The sequence below is a fragment of the Misgurnus anguillicaudatus genome, chromosome 4, assembly GCF_027580225.2.
Source record: "Misgurnus anguillicaudatus chromosome 4, ASM2758022v2, whole genome shotgun sequence".
Lineage (NCBI taxonomy): Eukaryota > Metazoa > Chordata > Actinopteri > Cypriniformes > Cobitidae > Misgurnus > Misgurnus anguillicaudatus.
Genome location: NC_073340.2, coordinates 28320719 through 28346980, shown reverse-complemented (window position 1 = coordinate 28346980; position 26262 = coordinate 28320719). Strand labels below are relative to the sequence as shown.

The window sequence follows — 26262 nt, the reverse complement described above, 5'->3', positions numbered from 1 at the left end:
GCCATGCTGTGTCTTGCTTGTTGTTTTCATTAAAATGATTGTATATATCATAACTAAACGTAATAGCTAAACTTATTAAGGTGCTGCTAGGGCTGGACCAGAAAATTCGAATATTCGTTATATATAAAATATATATATAAATATTTTTCAGCGTTAATGCAGAGCTTTTGCCAAGCAGGAAGTGTGCTTCACGCTCCCGCTCTGTAGGTGGTGCAGAGAGACCAACATCCATAGCCAACAGCCACCAAACGGCACTAGTGGAAGAGATCGCCTCAAACGGAAAGCGCGCTTCCTGCTTTGGCATTCACGCTAATAGTGTTGTAAATAACGTTCAGTTTCTTGCAAAAACTAATTGATTTGCTTTACAAGATGTCAGTATGTCACACGGAGTTATGGGGGATTTCTGTTGTATTGGATATATATGCTTTAGCTCTTAAAGTGTGAGGATCGGTTGACTTGCATGTCGGAGCACTGGGGTTTCTGAAAAAAACATATTGGATGGTGTAAGTGTTATGAATAAACTTGATTTTGAAAGTATGCTACCGTTTTATTACAGTTTGTTGAACTTCGTTCATTTATTTTTGTTGTTTTATTTAAATAGCCTACCCTTTACGTTGTCAGTAATTACTGTGCTGCTTATTTCTGATACGGGAATGTTTGTTTGTTAGAAAAATGTTAGGCTACCTTATTAAAAGCATTGCTCTTGTGTTTTGTTTCACTAATGCTGTTCTTGCATGAAGCGTGACAGGCACGCCGCTTCCGGCTTGCGCTGTTCTGTAGTATTTTTAAAGTTTATTAATTCTAAACGTGTCACATGTCCATATTGCACGAAAAAAAGGCACTACACTCCCTTGGGTCCGCAGCAACACATCCGCCACATAATTAAACTGTAGATAGACAGACAGACACATACACACACAGAGATTCCTGCCTTTATTAAAGATAAAAATATGTTCAGCCCCTCGTTCCGAAGCTTCGAATATCCGATTTTATTTCTACTAGAGCTTCGAAGCTCAAAAAATGGTATTCGGAACAGCCCTAGGTGCTGCATTACTTTACTACTGTTTTGCATATAATTGTTTTCTAATTTGTAATTCTTTTTTTTTTTAAATGAAGATAAATTATTTTAAAATATATGACTTAAAATAAATGTCATTACAAAACTTAAATGCTCTGTGAAGGCAACATCTCATCGTCTTTCATTTATGTCTGGATGTGTTGGACTTCTTATTGGCGTATTAGTAGCCATTATTTGCAGTGTCAACATGTCAGGGCCTTGCTTGTCAAACAGTTTTACTGAGGATTATTGACTCGCTCTAATAATATAGACATAATTTAACAAAGTACGTATTATGCAGTGTCAGATTCTCCTCAGTCTCCGCTATTTGTTTCCAACTCTTTCCTACCATGTCTACTTTAGCTTCCAGCCACTATGTTGCTCTGTTAGGGCTCTCAGAAGGCTCCTGCTATTCTGGGTAGTGTTTATTCAACTCTCTCTCTCTTTTTCTTTCTCGCTCTCTATTTTTCTCTCTCTACCCCCCACCCCCTCCTTATGGCGTGTCACTGTCTACGTGACACACTGCTTGTGTACACAAGTGCACTTGTCATTTACTTTCTCTCTCCCTTCAATTTTCTTATTTCGTTTAGGCCATATGTTCATCGTGCCTGTTTTAATACTGTAAATCTGCTTTGTAATTGTAAGCGCTACCCTAGCGTCGCAATAATAGCGGTTAATTGGAATGTATGCCATGTGTTTTCTCAGATGTTATGAATGCTGTGTGATGGGGCGAGCGATGCTCAGAAGATTTCCCTCGATGTACCTCGTTAAAAAACATGCGCTTTCATAACACATTGTCTTTGTGTTGTCATTGTTCAATGCTGATTCGCATGTTGTTTTCTCTTTCCTGTCCTTAGTCCGGCTCCATGAAAGTATCTCAGAAGAAGGTTTCCATTACCTGGTCTTTGACCTGTGAGTATGAAACGCACACACACATCACATGATCAGTACCGTGGGACTCAACTATACACTATAGGCTGTAATGTAACACTATACGTAGTAATGATATAGGCTGTGGTCCAAAACCTAGTGAACAAGCATCCTGTCTGCTTCCTACATGGACAGACACTTTTTTTTCTTCGTTTTGCTGCAGTGCATTATGGGTACTTGTGATGCTTTTACCTAAAATGTACCCTTTAACATTTATGCGTTTGGCAGATGATTTTATCCAATGCTGGGTACACACCAAAAGATTTTTTTACATCTCATAAGATTTTCAAAATGTGATAGACCACAAATATGAGGATAAAAAATCCTAGATTTAACAGTTTTGCTCCTATTGTGTGTAGTGTGCCATTATGTGTCAAATACAGCACACCACACACAAACAGATTTTCACATGACTGTGAAAAAAGGAAATCTTGCAAAATCTCGGCATGGCGGACAATATGTAGGAGAAAATTTCAATGATAGTGTTTGGAATAATTTTCAAGGATAAAAGAAAAAGGTTTGGGTGAAGTCGTGGAGACAGCGGGAACATGGTCTGTACAAGTTCACTTTGCACCAACTTCACTTTGTGCTGCGCCATGACTGCTTCCGTCTTCCCTCATCTTGCTTTCTGATTAGATATTTTTTGGTTTCACGTGATAATCTCAAGAGCGTGCGTGCGTTTGTCCTCAGGGTTCCCCCCACACGTCAGGATTTCTGATCGTAAATAATTAAAATGCTTACTTTTTACAATTCGCTATCAGGGTGACTCCAACGTTCTTCCGATCAGGTTCGGACACTCTTAACACACCTCACACCAAGGGAAAATCTGATAAGATAATCTGTAGAACCATCAAGATAACTGGGACATTGTCGGAATAGGGAAAATCGGCCCAAAATCAGCCCGATTATCTTTTGGTGTACCCAGCATAAAGCAACTTATAGTGCACTCACTGTTATGCATTATATATGGGTTCCTTGGGAATCGAACCCACAACATGCACTGCTAACACAATGCCCTACCAAGTGGTTTTGCAACAGAGCCGTGTGTCTTTTCAAACTTTTAGTTGCTCTAGGGTTGGTTTAAAGCGCAAGACTTTTTATTTCCAATGAATCATTTCAGATATCCGTTCCTGCAGGCAGATAAATGCACCTCAGATACGTTAGACAAGAACACCTCGTTCAGTGTCTTGGGTGTCAAAAATATATCCTTCAGTTTGATGGGATCTGCCAGGGAAAAATTTATGGTAGACCGTACTTGGTGGCAGTAAATATGATTTAGTGCTGTCAGGATTGTTGTTTCTGTGATTGTGTCCTGGTTTTAACCAAAGTAACTGCACACTTGATTTTTTCCCATGCATTTTATTTAATCTGGAGTTATTAATGTTATTTACCCGTTATATGTGTCTCATAATATCCAAAAACAACATTTACATATTTACAATGAGGATCATTAGGGGTGGGGGATGATGATGATGTAGGCAATGTACATACCACAATATAACTATAATGCAGTAACTAAGAGGGTGGGGCTTAGCAAAGAATGACAGTAATAGATTTGTGCACCTGTTCCCTACGAAATCTGTATGACTGATGGGTCAGCATTGGCCATTGGAAACAATCTTTTTCCTAAACAATGTCAAAAATTATAGAGTAGCATAAGGGTGATTCTCACGAAATCAAGACTTAAAAGGTGTCCAGCATCAGATTTTTTTTAAAAAAGCCCTTGAAGCCATTTTTTTGCACATCTAAGATTAAGGTCTGAACTTATTTTTAGAGGATTTAAAAAATATTTTCTATAGAATTATTTAAATTTTTTAGATTTAGAAAAAAATATCATTTCCGCAAAATGGTTCTACATTAAATATATGCATTTACAAACTCATGTTTCGGTAATGAGAACTAAAAAGTTGTCTAGGTACTATGACAAACAAAATTTCAACTTTTATCTGGAGAGAAAAAATAAGAACTGCTTACCTGGTAGCCATCTTTAGTGTCACAGTCAATTATTTCCCTTCAAACTTTTTTTTTTTAATGTTAGTTCCTTGGTGGCTTAAACAATGATTGAAAATTGTTGCGGAGGATGAATTTTTTTTTTTTCTTGGACACATTTATATTCCTTATTATTGTCTCTACATTTACCAATGATCACCAAATCCCACATGTTTCTTTACTGTAAATGTTTATAGTATAACATGCACTGAAGCTTTTTATTTTTTAGATTTTTTAATTATAAATATTTCCATGTCAAAGAACTCCAATTCAGTCATGGACGTTGCGGTAATGAAAATTTTCCCTTTAAATGTGAAAAAAACCAAAATTGGTTTGTATGATGTCATTTGAAGTCATGTGCAAAGTAGTACATAAAGAGATGTTTGTAACTGTATGTTGCTTATTTTGATACTCTTACTTTGCATTTACTTTTTTATCAAAATGTTCCATGACACCTCATAAGTCTAATTTCGCGAGAATCACCCATAATAGTTACTGTAGTATTTTGCACTAGGGTAAACTGATTATATCTTCCAGCTAGTATTGAGGCCAAAATATATAGCGCTTTTTTCAAAACCAAATTCTACAGGTGTATTTAGGGAGCCTATGTTTTTTCGACCATGTCATACATTTGCGATCATGTTTACGCGAGTGTGAAATGTCGGCTTTGCCTCCCACCGCTGTCCAAATTAGCCCAGAACCCAGCACAGTCTCTGCTCTCTCATCCCTGGTTTAGCTGATTTTTTTCTCTCTCTCTCTTTCCGCAGTGTGACTGGGGGGGAGTTGTTTGAGGATATCGTCGCCAGAGAGTATTACAGTGAAGCTGACGCAAGGTGGGCTCTCCAATTTACTGTTGCTGTGGTTACTGTGCTGCAGCCTGCAGTGAGCAGGACACACACACACACACACGCACACACACATACGCGCACGCACACACACACACACACACACAGGTTGTAAAGCACAGAGAGAGATGCTGGATCTCTATTGTGTTAAAAACCTGAGAGCCTTTAATGATGGTAGAGTTTGCAGAACTGACAATCAACAGGTGCCACACAAAACATTTGTCCTCCGTTGGCCCCCCAATTTGCTCTCTCTTTTTTCCCTCTCTCTCCCTGTCTCTCTCTGCATCTCCTTCTCTCTTTTCCTCTATCTCTCTGTTTTTCACTGCATCAAATAAATAGTCTATTAATCAATGATTATGGCACAGAATTGACAACACTTCTACTCAAATTAACAGCACTAAATCAAAGCCCCACCATATCAGCATAAACACCAGTATGGTTTGGGAGCTCCTGGTAAATTTGGTTTACAAGAACTTTGTGATGCCAACATTACAGAAGTAAAGTCAGATAAAGTGGGATGTGTGAATGTAGGAAGAAGGTGAGTGGGAACGTAAAGGACAAGCAGGAATTTTAGATAGAGATTAGCTGTGTGTTTGAGTGAGAGACAGACAGGTCTTTTGTGTCCAATAGGATTTGTTATGCCCGGAAAGTGGAATGCTGTGCTTAAAATGTAACCAAATTTGGGCAAAGCGTTTCGGTGTAGTTTTTTGTTAAGTTAATATATCAACATTCTTTTATATTCTGGTTTCTTATCTCCTTTGTTTATCTTCTCTCTCCCTGTCTCTCTCTCTCTGTCTGGTTCCTGGGTCTGGAGGGTTTAATATTAAAGGGATAGTTCACCCAAAAATGAAAACTTTTTGTTAGTATTTACTCACCTTCATGTTGTTTGATCACCCAAAATCTATCTTTGTTCTTTAGACCCCATATGCAAGTGTTTTTTGTGGTTACTATGGAAGTGGACCTGTTTAAGCCTTTAAAAGGACCCAAAAGTATTAAAAGAATAACTCCACTTGACTTGTGACATATATTTTAAGTGTCCTGAAGGCATACAAAAGGGTTTGGTGAAAAACAAACTAAAATATAATCCTTATTTGATCTATGCATCTCTTTTAGTGCATTCTCTGTGTCTAAACAGTTTTTTAGGGAGTTTTAGGATGTTAACTTTTAAATAATGTGTAACAACTAAAACAACAGAGATATCTACAACAAGAAAGTAGATATGTAAATGTTTTTAGGACACTTAAAATACATGACACAAGTCGAGGGAGCTATTTATTTGACACTTTCGAGTCCTATTGAAGCTTGAAGGCAGGGCTCAAAATTAACTTTTTTATTTGGTAGCACTGGTGCTCCCAACTTTAAAGAGTTAGGAGCACCAGCAAAAATTTAGGCGCATCCATCAAAAAATTTAAAAGCACCACAACTACAATGTTAATGTTAATAGATTTATTTTGTGAAAAATAAAACACCACCACCGGGCTTTACACGTCCTATGGCCAGCATTTAAAAGTTGGTCTTCTATTTTATTTTATTTTTTGCTGCATAAATTCCTGAATTAATACCCAAATGCTGTTGAAATAGTATTGCAGCAATAATAATTTAACAATTACAGGTAACATGATTAAGATTACATAGAAAATCTAGCAAACACTTAAAACAAGGATTAATTGTGACATTACAAAAGTGACCCTAATATAGAAGGCTAATATATATTGGTATTGATAACTGCATTACCAGGATGCTTTTACTACTAAATAGGCAATGTTTTAAAAAATACAACAAAAACATACCATCAGCATTGTCGTATTCCACAGCAACATGGAGCACAAGGATGTTTGTCGAATGTCCATTCACCAGCGCATGCGCACATAGACCATCAAACACACTTTGACAGACAGGTCGGTGTCTCCATCAATAATAAACACATTTGTCATGACACGTCTTGTGTTTTTGGCACTTTCGCCATGTTTAAGCAAGGTACGTCTGGCGCTTAAAATGTTTTGATTCCGCCATTAACGCCGTTTTACAGGATTTACAGTAAACACAGTAAGTTACATTTTCATAGCGGAGACACTCGAAATCTTTAAGTCACTCTCTCTGAAAGGTTTAACGTCAACTCGTATTTTTCGGTGGTGGAGTTACATTTGAATCCGGATCGTCGTCAAAAAATACAGTAATAACCTTGGCGTTCGTCTTTTCAAATTTCCGCGCTTCACGGCAACAAGGAATGACTGACGCTCATATTAGCCAATCTGCGGTCTTCATTAAACGCAAGAACTTAATGGTGAAATTTGATTGGTTATGTATCGTTGGAGAAAACACTGAACCTGGGACAGCGCCAGCACGCAGGATCACAATCAACTCGCGTCACAACAAAATGGGCAGTCGCACAAATGCTCCCAAATGTATTTTAAGGTCGCATAGATTAAATTTCGGTCGCATATGCGACCAAAATGGTCGCAATTTCGAGCCCTGGAAGGGTTTTCTAATTATTATGGGAATGGATGGTGACCGCCTCAGTCACAACTCACTTTTGGCGCTTTTCCATTGCATAGTACCACACGGCTTGGGTCAGCTTATTTTTGGGGGGCTTTACCACTGTAGTACCAATGCATTTTTTAGTACCACCTCGGTTGGGGTTCCAAGCAAGCTGAACTGATACTAACCTGTTGTCATCTGTGCTTTGTTGTAAGTTCCTAAACTCACTTTTAAAGGTGAAAAACATTCACAAGTTGAGAATCAGGAACGCCATATAAGTGTTTTCCAGACTTTCGGTTTGTGGCGGCACATTTGCAATGCACACGTCCGCATGTACGGCATTTTTGCAAGTTGGCTCAGCAGAGCGCGCCAACTTACGTCACTGGTTTTTGTACAAAAATTGTTATGCGAGACAGAGGTATAGTGATAAACACAATGTGCAAACATTTATTTGTGGTAGTCAATTTTGATTTTGGGACGGATTGAGAAATATATGAAGAGTGTGGTTCCAAAACGCAATAAATCAATTTTGACAAATTTCGGTAAAAACGTGTTTTCTATACCAAGAAAGTGACAAGATGAAAAACACTATTTTCGGTTACAAACTTTAAATTCAAATCCATAATTTGATTTTCAAAGATTTATTATAAAAACAAATAATTTTTTCCACAAAATGCAATAAATCCATGACAGTTTTTTTTGTTCAAAATGCTATAAATCTATTTTATCAAAGTATAAATGTGCATTCATCTTTGCCATGTTATATTCATTTAGTTGAACAGTTGTACACACTGATTAAAAAAATAAACATTAAAGGCATTCATCAAAACACTTACTTTGTCATATTAAGTACACTGTCATTGCTGCGGTTATACTTGACGTCGTCGCTCAGCTGTAAAATGTTTTGGTCCTGCTCGATTTTCGTTGACTTTGAGTAAAATAATGTAAAGTTTTCAAAAGATCCTCTGGGGTCAATGTGTTAGCATCAAAAGCTTGATGCTGTCGGGAGAACAAGCACCCGTCTCCCGAGTGCCTCTCGTATAAATTATTAGATGTTGATGGCTTACATTTCTTACCCGTCACAGAAAACCATCACAGGTTTATCAATGCCATTAAAGTATTATTTTGTTTTTGTTTGTTTGTTGATCACGGAGTACAAAGTAGATGAGGAAAACTAGGATTCTGTGTACTCAACGTGCCACCATTGTTTGTTTACATTGTGTGGAATGGTGGGCTGTAATTTGTGGAGCGGATTTATTGCATTGTGTAGAAAAGGAGGAGTGGCGTTTATTGTGTTTTGGGAAAAAAGGAAGAAAAGATGACAGAATAACACAGCGGATATTGGATTTTGCGTAAAATTAAGAATTTTCTTTTAAATACTGACCTGATATAATACTGATTTTGGCAGTAACTCATTTTTTTCAAAAATGGCGTTTATCGCGTTTTGGAACCAAACTCTTCATATGAATGTATGGGAATGTATAGAGAACAAAGACAACATAGTTTTTGTTTTTGGGCAAACAATCCCTTTAATGTTTCTCACACACAACCAACTACAGAAAAAATAGGCAGTTGTGAAACTTTGAATGAGGTCGTTAGATTAAACAACTAAATCATGCAAGAAAAACGCATAACAGCAAGAAATAATGCATCACGCTTAAAGTTACTTGTTAATTTTCATGCTTGACACGAGGAACTTAACAGAGAAACATTCATCTGGATAGAAAACTACTCCACTTTTCCCATTTTTTTTCCAGTTAAACTCCTCTTTCACACTGAGGTGGTCTCATATTCGTCATCACAGTGTCATTGGCTTCATATTCCTGATGTTTGTCTGACCATTGTAATGTTCTTAAGCTACGTTATAAAAGCGACTTAAGCTCTTGGAGCATTTAACTTGTCAGGAGAAAAAAATACCATAAAAAGCATAATGTTAAGCCCTGCTGAACTTCTCGAATTCCAGTTTAATTTAATCTACTAAATAGCCATTATTAAGTTATCCATCTGTTTTCCCAAAGCCTGGTCAGCTGTGGAAAGATGGGAATCCATCATACACAATCCTACTCCAACCACCATCTGTGACATTTACCCAGAGCAAATTCAATAAAGATTTAGAAGACTAAAAAAGTCATGCTTAATTTCACCAAACATTTTTTTTAACCATAAAGAGTTCAATATTGAGTATCCAAAGCACAGGGTGACAACAAGGTAACATGCACACAGTTTTTCTCTCTCGCTTTATCTCTTTCTGTTGTTCAGCTGTCCTGGTTAGACCTTCTGTTATAGGATTAAAGCATTAAGAGGGATGAGATAACGTGTGTCTGTGTACCTGTCTGTAAGTGAGGTGCTTTAGCATCAGTGATGCCCACCACAGCTATCCCAGAATCCCTTGCTCAGCTTACACATGTCCTGTGACCTCAGCTGTGTCTGAATAAGTCGAACTCGTATGATTATAATATCTGACATCAATCATACCGTTGCAGTGTTTAATTGAATTGTGTAATTTAATAGTCTAGCGGAGGCTGTTTGATTAACTGTACTGTAATCAATTTCGAGGATTGATTTTCATTAAGGGATTGAAACGAAAGACTTGCAATATATTTCTTTTGACTTGTAAAAAAAAATTGGTTGTAAAAATCTATGAAACAGTCTGCTTTCTGTACATATTTGCTTTTTTGTTGTTTTGTGTTTAGAGATATAATGTATATAGATATAATTTTTTTTCTACTGATAGCCGATTATTCAGACTTATATCGGTTCATACCAGTAGTTTCGTGGTTATTAATGTATTAATATAAAATGTTTCTTAACATTTTCTATGCACAGAGCTCAAATTCATTGCATATTCCTGCTCTCTCTTGATCGACAGCATATATTGGCCATGGCTATCGGCTGTTTTTTTAAATATCATCTTTGACTAAATTGCTTTTGGCGGCCAATACAGATTATTGGCCAATATATCGGTGCATCTCTAACTGTGGTTCTTATAATATCTTTGTATTGTCTCTGGTTTAATTAGGATAAATACTTTAAAATCCCTGGAGTTCACATTAACTTTACAAACGTATTTCCGAGTGAAGCGGAATATCACACTAGGAAAAAGTGGGTGTAGCTTGTGTTTTCCATTGTAAATTTATTAGATGTAGAAAAGTAGGCGCGTCATTCAGAAACGGCACTCGCAGTTTACTGACAGCTGGAGGGGGCGGGGTTAACGGATGATCCTGCCCAAGCCGTCTTGCTGATATCATCAGAGAATGGCCACTACAAGAGGGTGGATGTACGTTTACAAGGGCTCATAATTAAATAAAAAAAATGACTTACACTGATAAATTGTTTATGATAAACCATGCAATATTCTATAAAAAAATAAGAATGGTCAGTTTTGATTTCATGGGGACTTTAAGTATTTATTTACCATATTATTAAAGGAACACGTCCACATTTTGGGAATTAAGCTCATTCACAGTATCCCCCAGAGTTAGATAAGTGCATACATACCTTTCTCATCTCCGTGCGTGTTGTAACTCTGTCTGACGCAGCCCCCGCTAGCTTAGCTTAGCACAAAGACTGGAAGTGAATGGCTCCAGCTAGCAAACTGCTCCTAATATGTTACAAATAAACGCAAACATTTTTCCTATTTATGTGTTGTGATTTGTATAGTCACACTGTGTACAAATAACAAGGTCATATGAGACACAGCCATCTTTTAACAGTATACATACTGGGAACTATATTCTCAGTAGGCGAAGCACTGCTTCTTGGGCGGAGCGATTTGCTCGCAGCACCCGAGAAGCCCCCTGGTGAGGAGCAGAGAGTTCGGTCCGAGTTGTGCTAATCACTCCGCTCAAGTAGCAGTGTACACAGTGTGACTACACAAATCACAACACATAAATAGAAAAAAAATGTTTGCGTTATTTTGTCACTTATTGGGAGCAGTTTGCAAGCTGGAGCCATTCACTTCCAGTCTTTGTGCTAAGCTAACCTAGCGGGGGCTGCGTCAGACAGAGTTACAGCATGCATGTAGATGAGAAAGGTATGTATCTCTTATCTAACTCTGGGGGATACTGTGAATAAGCTAAATTCCCAAAATGTGGGCGTGTTCCTTTAAAGAAATTTAAAAAAATTCAGCTTTATTCACCTTAATGTTGCTCAAAACCTGTATGACATGTCTGTGGCCAACAAAGGGAGATTACAAAAGCAACAACCAGAGACGAAAGTCCGATAGATTTAAAATAACCTGAAGATGATTAAATAGTGACAACATTTTCATTTTTGTGTGAACTAACACTTGAAAAGAGTGCAAGCTAAGAAAAATGTAGCAGAACTCTGTGACAGTAGAATGATTTATGTGATATTTTATATATATTCTTATTTTTGTCTTTTTCAGCCAGTGCATCAATCAGATCCTGGAGAGTGTCAATCATATTCACCAGCATGACATTGTGCACAGAGACCTTAAGGTGAGAGAGAGCCTGTCGCCACGACAACGCAGCGCAAGGCAACTAGACTGCCTCTAAGGGTTTCCTTGTCGAAGCGATGCCCTGGCCTTTTCAAACTCACAGACATACACACGTATCTTCAATACGGACAATTTAACACATATATAGACAATTTTTTATAACCTTTTCACTATTTCAACTACCATAGATATAAATTACATTTATGCATTTGCCAGACGTTTCTATCCAAAGCGAATTACAGTGTATTAAAGGTATACAGTTTTATCAGCATGTGTGTTCATGGTTCAAACCAATGAACGTTTGCACTGCTAACGCAATGCTATACGAAAGCACTTTTTATTAATTGTAATAAAATTACAGTTTTACATTTTAGAGCAATTACATAAATATCTATATATATATATACTGAAAGATATTAAAAGATCGTTTTTACGCAGACTTTGGTTTATGCAGTTAAATTAATGTGCGTATATGTATATATCATGCCAGATTTATCATGTTCTCTGATGCAATGCAATGTCCACCCCCATGTGTATGTGAGCCCAATGCTAAGCAGCAGAAAAGTGCCCAGGCTGGTTGCCATAGCGAAGAACGTGATATGACAACTGTTGCTAGTATTGCCTTAGAGGCGGAGGGGATTTGGGAGGGGCTGGCATCGCACATCCTGGCGTTTCTCATTTGCAGTCTCTGCATTTAATGTGAAAGAATGAGAGATTCACACCTATGGGCATAAATTTCCCAGCATTCTTATATCAGATACGTTTAAATACTTCAATGTTGAGCTATGGGGATGCGCTCAGAGCTTTGGAAAGATATATGTGCAGCACCTAATAAATCAAGCGTGCTGAATTCTGTATTTGAGAAATGGTGTGAAAAATCGACTTTATCTTCTTGGATTTTTTTGTGAGAACGTTTCCAGTGTATGTAATATATGTTACTGGGCAATAGCGAACGACCTGTAAATTATATTCGTCCATGAAGTAACTTTATACTAATATTTGCATAACATAACTGAGGTGATGACCTTATGATGGGATGAATATTCCTTCTGAGTGCAACAGCTCTGTTTTCTGAGCACAATTTATTTTAGGTGGGCAGTGGCAAGTTATATAAAACAAGGAAACATTGATCATTATTTTATCTTTGATTTGCCTGTAGTCTGCTGGAGTGTTTCTGGTTAATATTACACTCAGAAAACAAAAAATGAAGAATTATATTTTGCATTTCTTATATTTAGGACCATAAGACATAAGATTTTGGGGTTGTTTTTTGTTAAGCAGATTTTCCTTCCACAAAAACCTTAGTGACCACGTGTGGCCCTTTTTATTTATTTTTTTTTATATTAATTTAAATAGTTTAATTATAATAATTTAATAGTTTTTGTAGCACATTTTTAACAGTGTTGCATTTTCCAAAGCATCATAGATGGAAAAAAGAAACCAAAAAAAATGGAAAAATGATGATACCAATACATGCATATATCAAACAAGATCCAAATATGTAGAATATATTGAGTAGAAATATTAGTATATAAATTATAAATCTATGTGTTTTTTAGACTATCGAACATTGTCAATTAATATGATGAATAACTATCATATTAAACTAGACATGCCCTTCTATCTCACAAGGAATTTAGGCAAATGATTGTTTCTGTTTTAGGGTCAAATATGACTGAGTACTTTAATGTCTTTATTTTTGTTAGTAGTTTGTTGTGTAACCCGAGAAGCCCATATTGCATTAAAGCTCATTCTAATTTAAAGAAGAGACATCCAAATGCATTGTCACTGCTGCTCGCTTTTACCATGAATGACAGAACATCTCATTCAGTAATCATGCATATGCACAAATTTGTGCGTACGGATGTTTTCACAAACAAATCGTGATTCAACAAAAACTTTCGTATCAAAATGTCTTCTAAAAGTGCGCAAAAATTCAAGAAAACCTAAAACCACTCGTATGCAATAATCACGTACACTATAATCAAATACTAGGCTATAATTATAATGTTTATATTATGTTGATATATAAAATTTACATTTTATATTATAATATTTTCTGTATTATATATTATTATACATGATCTATATTATTATTATTATTATATACAATATTATACTTAAGCAATATCGCTCGAGTAGGAGTGTGATATAGCTCTATATCATCACGGCTGTGATTAGGCCAGAGCGGCCGAGTGCCGGAGGCAATCACAGCCGTGATGATATAGAGCTATATCACACGACTCCGAGAGCGATATTGCTTTTATACAACAGTTCGACGGCACACGTTTGAAAAACGAAAACTAGAAAACAACAACAGAGTTTATTTTGTAAGCCTCTTTGTTTAAGAAATACTTCTTCCGCCACGGATTTGAGGGCTGCCAGAATGACAGGTAAAACTTTCGGCTGCTTTGAAGCTCATAACAACTCAATGGACGGAAAAGCCGTTACTTTATATTACCGTTTCTTGGTCACAAAGTGTAGTTTTAAGATTAGTTCAGTCGAGAATGTATATGTATTATATTTAAATCTGCAGTCGATTAGTAAAGATAGCGCCTGTTTGAACGTTTGCTTAGTGAGATTCGGTACGAATGAGAACCAAAGCATGAGCGGACGTCAGTGTTCACTCGCCCCGCTGACCACAGCCCTCTCTCGCTTCCGCTCCAGCTTTGTGAGGTAAATGAGCAGTCAAGTTCAGTAGCACAGGACCACGCTGAAGCCATTTATTTAATAATTTTCCTCATCAAAAACATGTAGCCTAATCTTGGTGAGTAAAGGTTTTTCAATGTATAACTAAATATTAATTGAGTCTTAAATACATAATTTAGACAAAGGATATAGACTAATGTTGGCAGTACCTAATGGAGAGAAGTGCCGACGCAAATCCCACGGAGCCTTTCTCTTAATTTCGTTATTGCCAAATACCCATCTTAATTCAGAATGTATTATCTTAATTTAATTCGTTAAGAAATAATATTTTTTATTGGCCTATTTATAGTGTATTGCATAGGCCTATTTAGAATGAGATGTTACAATGTTACAGATGACTTATTTTATTTCTTTGTTTCAACTTCCAAGTTTGCGTGTAGATTATTAGTAATGAATAAATAATGTTAAAACCTGTGTAAATTACTCATTCTTGACAAAAGCTGTGTGTGTGCGCACATTTAAATAATGTCGGGCTGTAAACGGGTTCGGGCTGCATTCTGTCGGGCTCCGGTCATTTCGGGCTTAACTTTTAAGGCCCGATTATAGCTCTACTCTGGGCTACGTCTCTGACAGGTATTCCCTGGCTCTCATGTTGGCCTTGTTTGTTTATGATCGTCAAAATGAGATCAAATCAGCAGTATTTGGTGTCATGATCAAACTATTACTTGTTTTTTTATTCATATTTAGTGTCTTTTGTGTTGTTATTGTTTTGGCGCGAGGTAAAAGTTAATGAAACTATACTTGTATAACGTTACTATGGCTTTCTCATTTATTCTTAACGCGATACGAGCACTCGATTATTATTATTAAACTTTGTTCTTGTCAGTACTATATAAAACGTTTTTTTATAAGTGTCAGAGAGATGTTTTTGCATGCTGCTTATAAATATACCAGTGGCGATATCTCATAACATGTTTTAATAATCACGTCACGATAAAGTAAATGATCAATGTCCACATTTTAAAGCTGCGGTGCTTACCTGCAGTTCCACTGTGTTATTGCGTTCTGATAAGAGATACAGCTCCAGAAAAAAACAAGTGTTTATATTCCTCTTTCCAAGTGTTAATCGTCCACACGATGTGACAAGACATTTCTCCCATTAACTTTAACGTAACATCCAAGAGCGCTGATCTTTGACGGAATAATAACTTCCGATTGGGGATTCACAGACTGATTTATGAGCTAGTGAACTAATGAGACACACAGAGAGTGTTTAAAAACAGGGCGTCTGTGTTTTTCCATTCAGAGATGAGCCTGCTTAGGACCTCCATTCACTAGGTGGCAGAATAATACGAAAGGTGAAGCGGTTACAGTGCTGTTATCAGCACAATATCGCATAGCTCTTAGCCAATCAGATTCGAGAACCAGAAAGAACTGTTGTATAAATTATTATAGCCAACTTATTTTTTTCTAAACACATAAAGAAGATGCACATAATGACAAATCTTCACGCTTTCCTTTTCACTTTTTAAATCTCTATATAAAAGTGTCTCCTTAATGCCTAATGTAAACGTCATGTAAATGTAATGAGAAGTCCAAACGTCAATCACTTGATCTCCTGTCTGTTTTATTTTAGATACAGATGCACGTCTCTGTCATATTATTTAAATGTCATATTTGTTAACGCATCAAATACTTCTTTAATGTTACTCTGGTCAGTGGACAGCACTGGCTTCCTCCAGCGACAGCAACCTCCCAAATAAAAATGCAAAGCAAAACGAAACTTTTGCGATAATAAATATGATCATGGATTTTGTTTTCAAGCTCTTTTGCTTCTATGACAAACTGCGGACTAGCGCTGCGCTGCGGAAAGCCCTTATATGGAGCTGGTTCGGGAGTGTTTTATGCAAATTACCAACTTTGTGCATGCGGCCGCTCACGTAGAACACTCCAAATTCACTAACGTAAAAACTATTGTAAAAATAAACTCATGTGCGTACACACATGTTGTGAATTATGCGAGAACTTTTTGTGTTCAAGTGTGCGTATCAATACAAAAAAATGTACGGAATTATTAGTGAATGAGACCCATTGTTTTTAGTCCATTTAAAAATGTCTTTTGGTTGGAAAAGCGTGCCAAGTTTGTTCTGTTTTTCTCCCCAGCCTGAGAACTTGCTTTTGGCCAGCAAGATGAAGGGCGCAGCAGTGAAACTGGCTGATTTTGGGCTTGCCATCGAGGTGCAGGGTGATCAACAGGCCTGGTTTGGTAAGCAATTCTCATTCCCTCTCACACATACATGTCCAAAGATTTATATAGCTGTGAATATTCACTGAATCTTCGCCACATTCAAAAGCCACTTGTTGTTTAATAAAACTTAAATAAAAGTACACATAAAAACTTGAATTGGGAGTGAGCTTTAAATTTGAGCTTTACGCATCAGGTGCCTACAGAACCTGTCAAATGTTTGAAGTTAAGAATTTGCAACTTTAAGCAGCATTTCAAGTTATATAGAAATATAAGAAGAGTGAGCGCAAGAGAGATAGAGGGAGCGATGGAGATTGGTTGCTAAGGTGTTCAGATGGGTTTCTGCTCTGTTGCTAAGGTGTTCTGGGCGCAAAACTATGGAATTATGGGTAGTTACTTACTCGCCCATCCTGAATCTAAAGTTCTGGTTCTTGGATTTAACTTTTTCTTCCTTAAAAAATCCAGAATTGTTTTTGTGTTGAAAAGGTATAATTTACATTGGGGTGTGCAATACTTCTAAGGACTTCTTCCAGTTTATCTTAAAATGAGGTTCGGACATTTTCTGCCCCATTGCCTCTGCTCTGAAATAAATTGGAATGACAGCCGAGGCTTATTTGCTGGACGTGCTAAATGCCAATTTGAACCCATTTCATGTTTAGCTTTCAACTAACTTGAAACTTTACCTGTCAGTACGATAAAGACCCTTTAGCTTTGTGGATGAAATTCGCTCAGCAGATTCTCAAGGGCCCTGTGGCCACCTGCTGGCAGCTGTTAAATTCTGCAGCCATTCTAGTAAATCATCTTTGCTTCAGGGCCTATTTTATTTGTAATAGGTTTACATAAATAATAAATCATCTAATTTCAAGATATGCTGTATTTTTTGCGAAAGGGGAAGAGTGTAAAGCATTGTGGGTAATATGAGTGTGGTATATCCATGTGTACATGTATGGATAGTGAAGATTTATGTTACTACAGTGGTCTCTTATATACCAACAGCGGTTTACAACTTGCCTATTCTGCATAGAGACCTTTCGAATCATGCAGAAACTATTATGGATATGAGAATATGCATCGACTATCCATCCGCACATAAACAATACTGACATTATTTGCAATTTTGTTAGTTATTGTAAATTAATTATATTGAATGGAGTCTGGTGTACACTGCACCACATTTTGGTCAAGAACCGTCCATTTGGACAGATCCAGAATTTATCGTATATCTCAAAGATGCAGAAAGACCATTACACAGTTTATAATTTTCTATTTGCTATTATTGCAGGTTTTGCCGGCACACCTGGCTATCTGTCTCCCGAGGTTTTGAGAAAAGATCCCTATGGGAAACCTGTGGACATCTGGGCCTGTGGTGAGTCTGTTGGAAAGCCTTTCACATTACATTAGGCCTGCTTGCTACATCTCTCATCTACAGCATGTACCGTAAGCGATGCATCTTTATTACGGCATTTCACGTTGCAGTATTCAGAAAAACTAAACAGCACTGAGCTTATTTTTGCTGGGTATCGCACGCTGAACTCAGCAGAAAATGAGGTGGAAATACACCACAAACCCATTTATCTTTTGCAAAACAAGCTGGTATGAAGCAACACTTGGAGCGCACCGCTACTACTCATTGCTTAAAAATGGGGACGTCTGTCAAGCTGGATGTGAGTTACACATGCTGTGAAAAGGCACACAGACAGCACTTCTGTTTAAGTTGGCTGAATGTTGACAATTTATGCAGTTTATAGTCTATATTACAGTTTTGGTTTGTGTAGATTTATGTCATTTGGATATAGATGTGGCCCTCTTATATATTAGATATATATGACAATCTGATTTGTAATACCTTTTAAAAGTCACTCACGTTAAGTTTTTTTTAAATGTAAAAAATATATTTGTACTGCGTGTGGTGACCCAGAAATCATTTATTTTCTATTTAATTTTCCTGTGCCGTGTCCAGCCTCGACTAGTTGGTCAATGATAGCACTTATTTATTCAAGTCAAGACTTAATTAAAGGTGCAGTGTGTAAATTTTAGCAGCATCTAGTGGTGAGGTTGCGAATTGCAACCAACAGCGTAGTCCACTGCTCACCCCTTGCTTTTGAAACACATAGAGAAGCTATGGTAGCTGCCACCGAACAAACATGTCATTGTCGGAGACAACAAAAAATTGTCCATTAAGGGCTTCTGTAGAAAAATGGCGACTTCCATGGGGGACCCTCTTTGTATGTAGATAAAAAGGTCTTGTTCTAAGGTAATAAACACATAACGGTTAATTATGAAAGGTCTTTGTACACCCCTGATAATATAGTTTTGTATTTTATTTTGCATTTCTGTCAAGAGATTCTTCTTAAAATTACACACTGCACCTTTAAAACGCTCTCTCTCTCTTTCTTTCTATCTCTCTCTTTCTCAATCTCTCTGCAGGAGTTATCCTGTATATTCTCCTAGTGGGTTACCCTCCATTTTGGGATGAAGATCAACATAAGTTATACCAGCAGATCAAGGCAGGAGCTTATGACGTAAGTGCAGCTGTCCTTCAATGGCCTTGTCTTGAGATTGGTCCAAAAGTCTTTATAATTTAATACAAAGTATTAGAATACAAAGAGACCTCCGTCTCTTTTTTGTAACATTTGGTTTAAATTTGTGGCATTTTTTAATGCAGCATTCTCATACTGTATTTCCGGATGTGTTTTATTAGTCCGGTCTCTGTAAGTACGTCAAGCTGTTTCATAAATCAAGTCTATTGAGGCTTGTTTAATTTTAGGCTGCACATCACAAGGTCTCTGCATCCTTCCAGAACAGGACTAGAATTTCCCAACAGGATACCGTAAATGCTTCCCGTGAACATTTCTGAAATCACTTGGAATTAAAGACATGCAGTACCAGTCAAGAGACTCACGTACACTTGTGAAAAAGTAATATTTTCAGAATAACAGTTGTACAGAGTTTATTTTTAACATTTACATGAATGTAATTTTAGATTATGTTATTATTTTACATATCTCGTCTGTACATAAATATAATAGAGTTGGTACAAACATCTGAACTTGTGTAACTGTTTACCCAAATATAAATTTTTTCCCCATAATTTACTAGGGATGCACCAATATTCTTGGGGGCAATACCGTTTTAAACAGACTATTGGCTGCTACTAATGCCGATACCGATATTAAAAACTTGTATAAAATACTATACAGTTGACTTATTAGCTAATTTATTTTAGGGCTGCAACAAACGATTATTTTGATAATCGACTAATCTATCGATTATTAGACTGATTAATCGACTAATCGTCGGCTATTTCAATGACTAATCAGTATGTTTTGAACGACTATTCAACTTTTTCAATTAGTTAAAACATCAAGTTGTACATATTCTAACTAATAAATAAAAAAGAAAATCACTTCAGCATTTGGAATAGTTGTTTTAATGAACTTTGAGCAGGTCATTCTCTTAAGTTTTATGATTTCTGTCCAACTCAAATTACACACAAATGCTTTCTAAGCATTGTTTAAATATTCTGTCCTCTTAAAAAAATTCTTCAAGTTCTGTCTTTTATGTATTAAACACAACAGCTTTCTTGGTTTGAAGTTTTATGAAATGTTCATGCTGATACATTTGCACTACGCAATAATCCACGCTGTGTTTTCATCTATTTTCTTCTATCGCAAATTTGTAAGGGTTGCATTACACTCTAGCGCTATCACGTCGTAGCGGTCAAATCATGACATTGCAGGCCCTTACATTAGGTTAAGTGAAACTAAAGGACTACTCGAAAACAAAGATATTTGTCGACAAATTTGTATTGTCGACGTTGTAGACAATGTCGACTAATCGTTTCAGCCCTAGTTTATTTCTGCATCAAATTATTTTTACTGAACATGGATTGGGTCTATTTAACATTCAATAATAACTAAGAGAAGCATAAGGGCGGCACAGTGGCACAGTGGGTAGCACTGTTGCCTCACAGCAAGAAGGTTCCCGGTTCGAGCCCCGGCTAGGGCAGGTGGTCTTTCTGTGTGGAGTTTTTGCATGTTCTCCCTGTGTCAGCGTGGGCAGAGGTGGAAATTAACAAATTACATTTACTCACGTTACTGTAATTGAGTAGTTTTTTTGTGTACTTTTACTTTTTTGAGTAGTTTTTAAAATTTTACTTTTACTTAAGTATGTTTTGTTTAAAGTATTGTACTTCGCTACATTTTAAATCATATCCGTTACTGAGTAAAAGAATATTTAAAAAAGCAAGGTGATAAAGAAGTGCAACGGATGATTGATGGGCGGGGGAACGCGCAAAAAGAACCATGGAGACGGACGAGACAGGCGCGCGCTAATGCAGACCCGCCTCAGTTCAAATCTTATGAAAGAAACCCCTGGTCATATTTAAGCGACCACTTTCCACTGACGCGAAGCGAGTGTTTCATTCCTATGAAAGGTAGGATTAATGCTCTTCAGTACGAAATGGCAGTTTTTACCGCTCATTTGCACGACGCGTTTTTAATACCATGCGCATTATCTTCCGAGGTCTAGCTGCTTAGCGTCAAGTCAAACACAACTTCAGAACGTCCTCGAGAATGCGCAGGTCATGAGAGAGAGAGAGAGAGAGAGAGAGAGAGAGAGAGAGAGAGAGAGAGAGAGAGAGAGAGAGAGAGAAGAATAAAGGTCTGACACCAGGTACCAGTTTAATAAAATAATGTACCAGCAATACATCAATTACAACCTTACTATAGTGATTGTATTTACAAGCTGCTGACCACCTTCAAAAGTGCATAACTCACATGTAAAAATCATTAAACAATTGCATAAATGTTTCTTAGTTTAAAAAAGCTTTTTATTTTATTAACTTTTTGTTATTGCTCTTTAATTGTAAAGATGTTCCTACAATTAAAAACAACTAGTTTAAGATTTATATTCCCTTGTCGTTTTTGAACTATACTAGAATCCGCTTGTAAAAAAGTAACTTTTACTCTGAGTAAAGTTAAAATTACTTACTTTTTACTTTTACTTGAGTAGATTTTTAGACCAGTAACTTTACTTAAGTAAAATATTATTAAAGTAACTCTACTTTTACTTGAGTACAATATTTTATTACTTTTTCCACCTCTGAGTGTGGGTTTACTCCGGGTACTCCGGTTTCCTCCCACAGGCCAAAAACACGCAAGTTATGCAAATTTGAGATACCAAATTGTCCCTCCCCCAACTTGTGTATGAATCAACTTGTCTGAATAAAACTTGTGTATGGATTACCTGGTTCTCACCATGAATATAGCCGTAGATGCTGGAATGGCGTAAAGAAATAAAGGAAGAAGAAAAGAGGCATAAAGAAAGATAAAATTTGAGCGATTTTTTTCCAAAATTAAAAAAAAAACCGCAGACATTTTCCGAAATACTCTTACTGTGAGCATGGCTCACGTGAATGAGTAATCTCTCACATGATTAACTACCTGATTTACTATTTTTTCCCCCATCGCATGTCTGACAAACTATGTGTACAGATTTTATTTTGTTTTGGGAAGTATTTATTTATTTTGATAATTATTTAAAAAAAATTATGGATTATTGCCTTCATGCAGTTAATTAATAAACAATCGTTATCGGCCTTTCTCGTGCTATTGCTGATATGCCGATGGTTTCAAATTCATCAAAAATCGGCCGATACATTGGTGCATCACTATAAATTACTCACCCGCATGCCATCCCAAGTGTATATGAATTCTTTTCTTCAGGTGAACACAAAAAATTGTATATTAAAAGATTGGTCCACTTTCATAAGACTCGCTTTTGTCAGTCAAAAAGAAATGGGTTCAATTGAAATCCACTATATGGAGAAAAATCCTGGAATGCTGTCCTCAAAAAATGTAATTTCTATTCAACTGAAGAAAGAACGACATAAACATCTTTGATGACATGGGGGAGTAAATTATCTTATGAAAGTAGAGTAATCCTTTAAAATGCCATCATGCGATCATCTTATTTGGCGAAGCTCAAATTAACACATCTATCTTTAAACTTAATTATGAGGGAATATTCATATTTGGATGAACTTTTTTTTAATTCCTAAAAAAAAATGTATGATCTAGAAGTAGTGCACGTTTGCTGTTATTTATTTTCCTTAAATTTTTATTCCCATATTTATTTTTGGCTCTTGGTCAGTAGTTGTTATTTTTTTTTAACTCTTTCACCGCCAGCATTTTTAAAAAAAGTTGCCAGCCAGCGTCAGCGTTTTTCATGATTTTCACAAAAGTTTAATGCCTTTCAGAAAGTGTTCTTCTTCAAATATATAAACATACAATATACCAAATGAAAGAACAGACCCTCTGCTTTCAAACAACAAAAAAGAAAACGTTTCATCCTACCTTCTGTAGTTCTTTTGTAATCAGCTTTTGAATATGGGTAGGTTTCTGTAAAAACACCACATTTTGAGCAAAAAGCAGAGATAATTCCATTTTTGTGACAGACTTTTCATAGAGATCCCATTCAGAGCAATCTTTAAAACAGACACGGACATGCAGCTGCTTGCCATAGGACAATACTTCCGGTTTTAAAAAGTTGCAGAAGGTAAATAATAGCGGTATTGCGGAAAGACGGAAATACTCGTCATTGGCGGGGAAGCGTTTTCTCTTGATTGACGAGATATCTCGTCAATGGCGGGGAAAGAGTTAAAGTAGCAGTCAAAAGCCAAGTGGGGAGATAAAGATATTTGTAATGAATGCAGTAATAGGCCAAGAGGGAAATAAGAGAAGTCATTGAAGAAGGTTGAACTGAACTATTCCAGCTCATTGGATAAATCTCGAGCAAGTGTGTTGACTGCAACAGATGGCACGATGCGTCTGAGATGTTCGTTGTGGTTTATTTCTGATCTGTTTTGGAGGTTCTGCCGGTATTATTGATTATATGAGGCCGTGCCTGTCGCATTGCAGAGAGATGGGCTCTGTTTAGAAACAACTGCCCTGAACTACAATCTTAATGCTTGATTGTTTGCTTTATACTTTGTATTGCCTTCCCATAAATGTGATGCATGAAAGAGAAGAAATTATTTAACTCTCTCACCATACCAAAAATGCTCTTTTGCTGTTCTAACAAGTTTTTTTTGTGTGTGGTTACGGGTTGGTGGACAGGCCAGTTTAGTCATGTTAGGTGCGGGCGATATGACCAAAATGTTGTGTAATAAATGTTGTAAGATGTCTCTTAGCTTGGTAAGGCTAAAGCAATGCAAACCAAACCCCACCCTTGACATGCACTAACAGTGATTTGGGCCAAATGCACAACTACTGTAGCGCAGTGTAAGGGCTTATGAACACCTGCAGTGTTTCTAAGTACTATCCACACATTCAGTGTAGCTGATGCAACGCAGCTTGATGCGCAAACAAATTAGACTTCCTGGAACCTGCCCAGGATTTTCCTGGAACAGACAAACATTTTGCAATGGCCACATTGAAGATCTCCCGGTATGAATGAGGTGGTGCGACACGGATTTAACTCGGATACAGACATGACTCTTTATTGGCTAATTACAACTGCAATCTTCTCCAGTTACGGTGTGAAATGTGGAAATAACACGCATGGAACGAATAGAGGGATACTCTACCGTGACTCATTGAATCTTGTACACCAATTTAATTTCATTAGGCCAAGTCCCAGATTGCTCTCTATGTGTGGCAGTACAGCTTGGGGTGGGATTACCGTACATGTCAACCGTACAGTATAGAGTTGATCATGTTTTTCTATTGGTGTTCCCTACAGTTTCCATCTCCTGAGTGGGATACGGTCACCCCCGAGGCCAAGAACCTCATCAACCAAATGTTGACCATCAACCCTGCCAAGCGGATCACAGCAGAGCAGGCCCTCAAGCACCCATGGGTCTGCGTAAGTTTTCTGTGCCGGGGACTCTTTTGGACATAACAGAATTTTTATTTGTGTGAACTGTCTCTTTAAAAGATTTCTACCTTGTAAATTGTCAGGTTCCAAGAATATGTTTATACGTTCCCATTTTAGTCCGCCTAATGACTCAGCATGGTTACCCAGATAATGATGATTTTTCTCTGTAATGGTTATGTTTTTCAGCAACGGTCCACAGTGGCATCCATGATGCATCGTCAGGAGACAGTGGAGTGCTTGCGCAAGTTCAATGCCCGCAGGAAACTGAAGGTACAGAATGAATGCGTTACACTTTGCTCTTCTCTTAAAGCCTTCCTCGCTTGGATAAGAGGTGACATGTCTTGTGGCAATGGTTGCTAAGAATTCGATTTTCTATGTGTTCTTACAGGGAGCCATTTTGACCACTATGCTGGTTTCTAGAAACTTCTCAGGTGAGTTGCCTTAGTCTCTTGGGAAGTCATGGATGAACATGGCCCTCCTCTTGCAGTTTGACTATTAAAAAAGATCCCTGTAAGGCTTGCTTAGTATTTAAGTCAAGCAAAAATCCACTTGGGATCTAGAGCTTTGGATTTTAAGGCCTTTGCTATGAGTACAGTTTATATTATTTTTATTTTCTCTGTATTGAGATTTACTTACCTTTCAGTGTTTTCTTCTGAAGTTTGAGGTAACGCAGCAAAGAAATCATATGAAAATGCAAAACCCTCTAAGTGCCATGTCTGACATGTTTTCTTGTAAATTAACATTTTTTATCAGACTTTTAATGGATTCTGCCGACAAATCTGCATTTCTGAATGGCCTAGATTAAAGAGCACCTATTTCATTGTTAAAATACAATGTTATTTGGTATAATACAATGTGTTTGCGTGGTTTATGGTTAAAAACACATTATTTTTCACATACCGTACAATTTTGTAGCTTCAGATTTCACTCTGTTCCTGAAACGCACAGATTTGAAAAGCTCAGTGTCCCTGATTGGCCAGCTAATCTGTACGTTGTAATGCTCCTGACCATGTTTGAAAGATTCGGTTGCCAACAGGAGTTATCTTACAGGTTCTTAGTCCGAATTATGATAATGTCGGACTTGCCTACGTCACCAATCCCAGGAAGTAACCTATTGCCTACAATCCGTGTGTTTGTTGTAGTCCAAGAAAAGAGATTTATGTTGGAGACGATAACTCGCATCATCGTTAGGGCTGTGCAAAAATATCGATAAAGCTACTATTGTGATATTTTCCCCACGTCAGAGTATCGATATTTCGATCTCTACTATCGATTTTTTTTTCTTTTTAAAACCCATCAAATCCCTCTGTGTGCCTCAAACGACCTCCTCCGCCGCTGCTGTAGTTGTCGCTGTCCAGTTGTCTGTCACATACGACAATGTCTTAAGTTAGCGGGAGTGAGAAAATGGCAGAAAATTGAAAAACACCTGCAGCTTTCAAAGCCGACGTGTGGAAGCACTTTGGCTTAAAAAAATCAGCTCTTTTTTACATTTTTGATAAAAAAAAGAAAAAGTATTGTGATGTATCGCAACAGGCGACGTATTGTATAGTACCGTGATACATTGTATCATGACACATGTATCGTGATATAAATCGTATTGTGGGGCCCTTGCCAATACTCAGCCCTAGTCATTGTTTACTATGGGGTATGTACCTTTGCATATCGTTTGCATATGTACTAATACACACCAAAGGAAATTTAAAAACGTGAATCGGACAATAGGTGCTCTTTA

General features: G+C 37.1%; 1 protein-coding gene across 19 annotated transcripts in view; it reads left to right on the top strand.

Annotated features, from left to right (window-relative positions):
• The window catches only part of camk2g1 (calcium/calmodulin-dependent protein kinase (CaM kinase) II gamma 1), a 98466-nt gene that overhangs the window by 48105 nt on the left and 24099 nt on the right, over window positions 1-26262 (top strand). For all 19 annotated transcript variants that reach the window (XM_055177160.2, XM_055177159.2, XM_055177166.2 and 16 more), the window contains exons 4-12: window positions 1915-1969; window positions 4744-4809; window positions 11687-11759; window positions 16571-16673; window positions 17935-18018; window positions 19080-19174; window positions 24396-24518; window positions 24717-24800; window positions 24919-24961. In XM_055177160.2, coding sequence (XP_055033135.2) covers window positions 1915-1969; window positions 4744-4809; window positions 11687-11759; window positions 16571-16673; window positions 17935-18018; window positions 19080-19174; window positions 24396-24518; window positions 24717-24800; window positions 24919-24961 — 726 coding nt within the window. The remainder of the gene's footprint in view (window positions 1-1914; window positions 1970-4743; window positions 4810-11686; window positions 11760-16570; window positions 16674-17934; window positions 18019-19079; window positions 19175-24395; window positions 24519-24716; window positions 24801-24918; window positions 24962-26262) is intronic.